Source organism: Trichosurus vulpecula, chromosome 3 (genome assembly GCF_011100635.1).
Source record: "Trichosurus vulpecula isolate mTriVul1 chromosome 3, mTriVul1.pri, whole genome shotgun sequence".
Lineage (NCBI taxonomy): Eukaryota > Metazoa > Chordata > Mammalia > Diprotodontia > Phalangeridae > Trichosurus > Trichosurus vulpecula.
This window is the reverse complement of record NC_050575.1, coordinates 223464-229463: the sequence shown is the minus strand read 5'-3', so window position 1 is coordinate 229463 and position 6000 is coordinate 223464. Positions and strand designations below refer to the sequence as shown.

The following is a 6000-nucleotide window of genomic DNA, read 5'->3' as shown; positions in this document are numbered from 1 at the left end:
ATCCCAGGCAGATGTGGCCATCTGCAGGGAATCCAGAAGGTTAAGCTTAGTAGCCTTCGTTTTTACGGACTTATTACATTAGAGAACTATAGGGAGTTACATAGTTCGGCTTTAGACCTATGGTCACCCCCAGTAAGTGGGTTCTACACAGCAGGCATAATGAGTTACGAACAAACGAACGTGACCCAGACGGCTGGCACGTGGGTAGCCCAGGGATCCCTTAGAGGTCGGCCATTAGCCAAGGATCTGCTAGTTAAACACTAAAGAAAGGGGACAGCTTAGCGCTGTTTTTTCGCAGCCACTCTTGGCTTTGGTGCCTGTCGACTTCACCTGTTTTTAAATAGAAAGAGCAGTCATTCCCAAAGATGTGCCGGGCTCCCCGCCCCGACTAGCGCATGACCATCCTGGCAGCGGTCGATGCAGCCATTGGAGCCCCGGGCATCCAACACGCCCATCGGCACTAGCCATCGAGCTTCGTCCCCTTCTACCCTCATCGGCTGATGCCGGAGCAGCCAGCTAGGGCCGGGTGAAGCCACCGCGGGGCCTTTCGAGCTCTGAGAACTGGCCAGCCCGAGCAGGTGGCCACTTGGACCGGGGTGGTGTGGCCGCCTGCCGGGGGAGCCCGCCGCGGCCTTTCACTTCTCCGAAATCTGCGGGAGCTTCTGCTCCTTCCTCGGTTCGGTGGTTGGGCCTGGTGACTCCCAGCAGGGGGGACGCAACGCTTTTTGCCCTGTCTGGACCCCCATCCCCTGGGCTTAAGGGGCCGCGCTGGCGAGGCCGACAAGAGGTTTCCAAGCGCATAATTTAGAGGGCCCAAAGCCTCAGGACTGGCCCTGGCAACCGGCCCACCGTAGGCTTCCGCCAGGAGGCCTCCCAGATGCCCCGGCTTAGTTCCGGGGCTGTCAGCTTGGCAATAGAGCATGCGCAGAGCGCCGCTTCCGGGCCCTCACCGCCACCAAGCCTTTCCCTCTCGGTGGTACTTGGGAGGACTCGTGCGCTTTCCGGTCACTTGACGGAAGTTGGCATCAGCATGGCGGCCTCCTGTGAGGTGAGGTACGGGACAGGGCAGTGGGATACCCACGAGCAGGCGGCAGAGGGAGGGTCCCGGCGTTCTCCGACCACCCCTCTGTCGGATGCTCCCTTGCAGACAGACACCGACACCGAGGCGGAGACGGAAGCCCCGGAGCCCCGGGAGCGGGACACCCCCGAGGACGTAGTGTTGGAGGCTCCGGCCAACGGGCTCGCCTTCCACCCGGCGCGGAACCTCCTGGCCGCCGGCGACGTGGACGGGGACGTGTTCGTGTGAGCGCGGGGAGGGACGGGGCCGGGGTCCTGGAGAGAGCCCGAGGTCTGGGGCGTCGCTAGCCGTTGTTACTGTCGTCCCCCTCCCGCTCCTTGAGGAGCAGCCTTGGAAGGGACTGGAGCGTCTCTCCAGTGACGGAAGAGGAAACTGAGGCTGGGAGAGCGCAGGCGCCTTGGCTGGAGGTACCTGACCGTCCCTTCCCCCTTTCCTTCCCGCAGCTTCGAGTACTCCTGCCGGGAGGGAGAAACCAAGGAGCTCTGGTCCTCGGGACACCATCTCAAGTCCTGCCGGGACCTGGCCTTCTCCGAAGACGGACGGAGTGAGTGTAGGGGACAGGAGGGGCAGCCCCGAGCGCCCGCCCACCAGAGCCGGGATTTGTGCTGAAATAGCCCAGCGCCAGACCTCCCAGGGGCTCCTCCGGCCCCGAGGCCAGAGTTTTTATTGGGTGGAGGATGGACTAGCCCTGGCCCGGGAGTCAGGACGTGGCAGCGCAGCACTGGGTCCTTCAGCTTTGCTCCTCCGTTTGTTATGTGAGAAGAGGGTCAGACTAGGACTGGGACTCCCAGACCACCGCCGCTGCTTCTTCTTCATGTGTATCCCGTTTGTCTCCACCAGAACTTGTCACCGTTTCCAAGGATAAAGCCATTCACATCCTGGATGTTGAGCAGGGGCGGCTGGATCAGCGCACTTCCAAGGCTCACAGGTGTGACAGCAATAGAAGAGATAGCTTGGGGGTGTTGGGAAAAGTTGGGATCATCCCTTGGGGCATGCAAGACAAGGTTTTCTTTTCACATCTTTCATCACTTTTTTTTTTTACTTCCTCTTAACTCCTAATCCTGCTTCACAGTGCAGCCATCAACAGCCTGTTGCTAGTAGATGAGCACCTGTTAGCTACAGGGGATGATAGTGGCAGGATTCGGCTCTGGGACCAGAGGAAAGAGGGTCCAATCATGGACTTGAAGCAGCATGAGGAATACATTGCAGATATGGCTCTGGACCCTGCTAAGAAGCTGCTTCTTACTGCTGGGTAAAGAGCCTTGGAAGCTTCCCTCCTCCTCCACAGTTAAACTACTTCTGTCAGAGGTGCCCCTATCCCCCAATCAACATTGCTTGCTTTTTCCACAGTGGGGATGGTTGCCTTGGTGTCTTCAATATCAAGCGGCATCGATTTGAACTTCTATCAGAAGCACAGAGTGGGGACTTGACCTCTGTTACACTCATGAAGGTACAGTGGTGGGGGGGAGGGAAGGAAGGGAAGCCTCTAGTCCACAGTATCAGATCTAGGCTTGGTTGCCCCTCCCTAGAAATAGCTCCTTCATTTTCTTTGCAGAGGGGAAAGAAAGTTGCCTGTGGCTCTAGCGAGGGGACCATCTACCTCTTTAACTGGAATGGTTTTGGAGCCACCAGTGACCGGTTTGCCCTGAAGGCAGAGTCAGTTGACTGTATTGTGCCCATCACGGACAATCTACTATGCACAGGCTCTACGGATGGGATCATACGGTAATGAGAGGAAGAAAAGGTGGTGGAGAAAGGATTGGGCATGTGGTAGGTCAGGTTCCCCAGGGACTAATTCCATGTTTTCTCCATAGGGCAGTGAATATCTTGCCTAACCGAGTTGTGGGCAGTGTGGGACAACATGCTGGTGAGCCTGTGGAACAGTTAGCCCTCTCCCACTGTGGTCAGTTTCTTGCCAGCAGTGGCCACGACCACCGGCTCAAGTTCTGGAACATGACACAACTTCGTTCAGTGGTAGTGGATGATTATAGGAAGCGAAAGAAGAAAGGCGGCCAACTGCAGGCTCTGAGCAGCAAGGCCTGGGGCATGGATGATTTCTTTGCTGGACTTAAGGAAGAGGAAGAGACAGTGCCTGATGCAGCTGAAGAAGAAAGTGAGGACAGTGACTGAGGGGAAGGTAGTGGGGAATCATCCAGGCCTGTTGCAGCTGAGGAAATCAGGCCCTGCTCTCTTTGACACCAGTTACTAAAGCCTGTTCAAGGACCTTCTACAGAGACTGCTTCAAGAAAAATGGAGACTGAGGCCACTCTGGTTCTGAGACAAAGGAGGGAGGAGGCAGATTAAAACCACTAAGCTCAGTAGTTAACCTGAATTTTTTTTTTTTGAGCGAGGAGTGCTCCTGGGTTAGTCTTCTACTTAAAAAGCTGAAAAATTGAACAACAACCTATCTCCAGCTGGGCCCTAGTCAGAACAAAGAGAAGAAGCCTTGTAGAGGATACAACATGGATACATATACCAACTTTAGGTTTTTAATTAAATGGAAGAAAAACAGATTTAAACTTACACCAACACAGAATACCAAGGGGGAAGAACAGTAATGGGCATAGGGGCCAAAAAGTTGACTTTGGGCCTAAGTAAACAGCTTGAGGGACAGAACCATAAACACATAAGGATTAGTTGGGTGGAAGGGATGTACCTGGCATAAAGGAAACAGAACAGGGGAACAAGGGGAGGTTTTCCTTCTAGATCAGCCAGGTACAGTGTGTTCCATTTCGTCCAGCTTCAGGGCCCTGCCCTTCTTGAAGGACGAAGGAGCTCTTTACCCTACCTCTGCAGCTAACTGGTGACCAACTGACCAGGATGGCTATGACATTACAGAAAAAAGAAACAACTATTTAGCAGGAAAACCACTCCCACCCTAGGCTCTCATTTTCCCTTGGCTCACCTAATGCTTCTAGGAGGCGAAGGGACACAGCATTCTTGGCAACTTCGTGTCCGCTTGGTCCCTCCTTTGTTACAACTACCCAGATGAGGCCACTGAAAGGCATGGGGTGACCAGGGATCACCACCTGGTACCAGAAGCGGTGCCAGCCTGCAGGCCCAGCTCCCAAGCACTTAGTGAGGAACACGGGCATGCCTAGGTGCCTCTGTTGGCACACTGTTTCAAGGGTGGTCTGGGCACAGCTAGGGGGCATCAGGGTCCCCAATTTCTCAGGTAGGATCCTACGGCTGCTCTCAATCCCCAAGCCCCGAAACAAAGGACCTTCGGTTTGCTGTCGGAGTCGTTGCTTCAGGTCGGGCTTCAGCCATTCTACTGTCACCTGCTCGCCACAGAGCTTTGAGCGCCCTGCCGGATGGAAGACACACGGTAATGATGATGGGGGCGGGGGCGGGGGGGAAGAAAACCTAAGCTTCAATTTGGACACACCCCACCCCCCAGAACCCCTTACTTCCTAACTTATCTTTGAGCGCCCCCACTCCCTCATATGTACGAACTTTCTGAGCCAAGGTTTCCGTTTTCCTCGACTCTGCCCCCTCTTCGGTGTTACTCCTACCTTCTACCAGAGCCTTCTTGGCCATGGCCGCAGCCCGGTGGGAGCCAAACTTGAGCAGGGCGATCTGTGCGTGGGGGCGCAGAAGGCTGGGCAGCAGCAGTGCTTCCTGCAGACCGGAGCCTAGAGGCTGCAGCGCCTGAAGCAAGGCCTGGTGGCTCAGAGCCGGGGGCAGCCCATCCAGGGTCAGCTCGCACTTCTCGGTGCTCCGGCACACCAGCAGTGGGCAGGCAGGCCGAAGCGGGTGGTTGTGCAGCGTGGCGATGGCGGCTTGGGCCCCGCGGCGGGAGCTGTATCGAGCGTAGGCAAAGCCTCGGTTCAGGCCACTAAAAGTCATCATAAGGCGAAACTCGTAGAGACGCCCCACTCGCTGGAACAGTGGGATCAGCTGGTGCTCATACACGTCCTGGGGCAGGCGACCGATGAACACCTCTGAGCCTGCGGGTGGGGGGCTGCCCACCCAGCCTGGGGATAGAGCGGTCTCTGAACTGCTGACCTGGCTGGGCACGCTAACCCCAACCGGCCAGCCTCGGAAACGGCTCAGTTTGGACTTGCCGCGGGTCTGTGAAATTGGTAAGCTCACACTCGTTTACGAAGCCCCATTTAACCATCACGGACCGCCCGCTAGCCTTCCATCATTCTAAAATGCAAATACGAACCAGCTTCTGCCGGCTTGCCTTTCCCTGAACTCAACTACAGAAGGAGGGGACAGTTTTCTTTTCCTCTTAGGGTGCAAACCGGGGGCAGTTAAAGGGCAATTAGCTCCCAGACCCGGCTTAAGTTCGGTTCACACGCCACTCCCCCGAGTCTGGGGGGGGGAGGGGTATCAGGCGCCTAACAGACCCGGCGGCAGGGAGCTCAGGCTACCCACCCCCTGGGGTTGGGGGCGCAAATGTTACCTGGGGGTGGACCGCCGTATTTCCTCTGCCCGTTCACTTGCACCAGTCGGATCCCCGTTTCCCTCACCCAAGCCTCCAGCGCAGCCTTGTTCACTGGATTCACCCGCTCACACCACAACTGGGGAGGGTGGGAGAAGGGGTGAATGGGGGCGCTCGGCTCCGGGCCACATCGCAAGGAAACGCCGCTCGCGGCTGGCCAGGTTCCCATCCCCCAAATCGCCCCACCTTGAGGCTCCCTCGTCCAAGGCCACTCACCTCGCACTCTCGCTTGGACTGCATGTTTGAAAGAGACTCGCCCAGCCACGCTTTTATAGCCTCCCCGTAGCCTCTGGAAACTTCCCAGGCCCCCTAGACTCCCATTGGTTACGGGGCGCGACCCCGCCCCGCGTGGGAGGGGGGAGAGAGGCCACGTGCTCCACCCTCTGGGGTATAAACAGGTGGCAGCAGGAAAACAAGGGCGGGGGGGGGGGGGGGGGGGGGGGGGGAGCCCTGCCCATTTTCCCCTTTCCTC

General features: G+C 57.1%; 2 protein-coding genes across 3 annotated transcripts; one reads left to right on the top strand and one right to left on the bottom strand.

Annotated features, from left to right (window-relative positions):
- The first annotated feature begins 371 nt into the window (after window positions 1-371).
- Window positions 372-3399, top strand: WDR55 (WD repeat domain 55). Of its 2 annotated transcripts, XM_036748007.1 has the most exons (8): window positions 372-1048; window positions 1148-1302; window positions 1522-1622; window positions 1919-2006; window positions 2151-2330; window positions 2429-2528; window positions 2634-2803; window positions 2893-3399. In XM_036748007.1, the coding sequence occupies exons 1-8, from the start codon at window positions 878-880 to the stop codon at window positions 3206-3208; spliced, it is 1281 nt and encodes a 426-aa protein (XP_036603902.1). In that variant the 5' UTR covers window positions 372-877; the 3' UTR covers window positions 3209-3399. The 2 variants fall into 2 exon arrangements, with proteins under 2 accessions (XP_036603902.1, XP_036603901.1); XM_036748006.1 differs by having other exon boundaries at window positions 547-1302.
- A 146-nt stretch (window positions 3400-3545) lies between these two features.
- DND1 (DND microRNA-mediated repression inhibitor 1) lies at window positions 3546-5697 on the bottom strand. The gene is made up of 3 exons (XM_036748722.1): window positions 5490-5697; window positions 4594-5055; window positions 3546-4385 (listed from the first exon to the last, which is right to left on the bottom strand). Exons 1-3 carry the CDS (start codon window positions 5695-5697, stop codon window positions 3934-3936), a joined length of 1122 nt encoding a protein of 373 aa, XP_036604617.1. The 3' UTR covers window positions 3546-3933.
- Window positions 5698-6000: the final 303 nt, after the last annotated feature.

What these genes read in the sequence shown, in the direction of transcription:
- WDR55 (XM_036748006.1), top strand. Translation starts at nt 878, where the DNA reads ATGCCCCGGCTTAGTTCCGGGGCTGTCAGCTTGGCAATAGAGCATGCG. An exon ending in CGCACTTCCAAGGCTCACAG is followed by an intron (nt 2,007 to 2,150) that starts GTGTGACAGCAA and finishes CCTGCTTCACAG; the next exon opens with TGCAGCCATCAACAGCCTGT. An exon ending in TCTACGGATGGGATCATACG is followed by an intron (nt 2,804 to 2,892) that starts GTAATGAGAGGA and finishes TTTTCTCCATAG; the next exon opens with GGCAGTGAATATCTTGCCTA.
- DND1 (XM_036748722.1), bottom strand. Translation starts at nt 5,697, where the DNA reads ATGGGAACCTGGCCAGCCGCGAGCGGCGTTTCCTTGCGATGTGGCCCG. An exon ending in ATACGGCGGTCCACCCCCAG is followed by an intron (nt 5,056 to 5,489) that starts GTAACATTTGCG and finishes CTCTATCCCCAG; the next exon opens with GCTGGGTGGGCAGCCCCCCA. An exon ending in CAAGAAGGCTCTGGTAGAAG is followed by an intron (nt 4,386 to 4,593) that starts GTAGGAGTAACA and finishes TCCATCCGGCAG; the next exon opens with GGCGCTCAAAGCTCTGTGGC.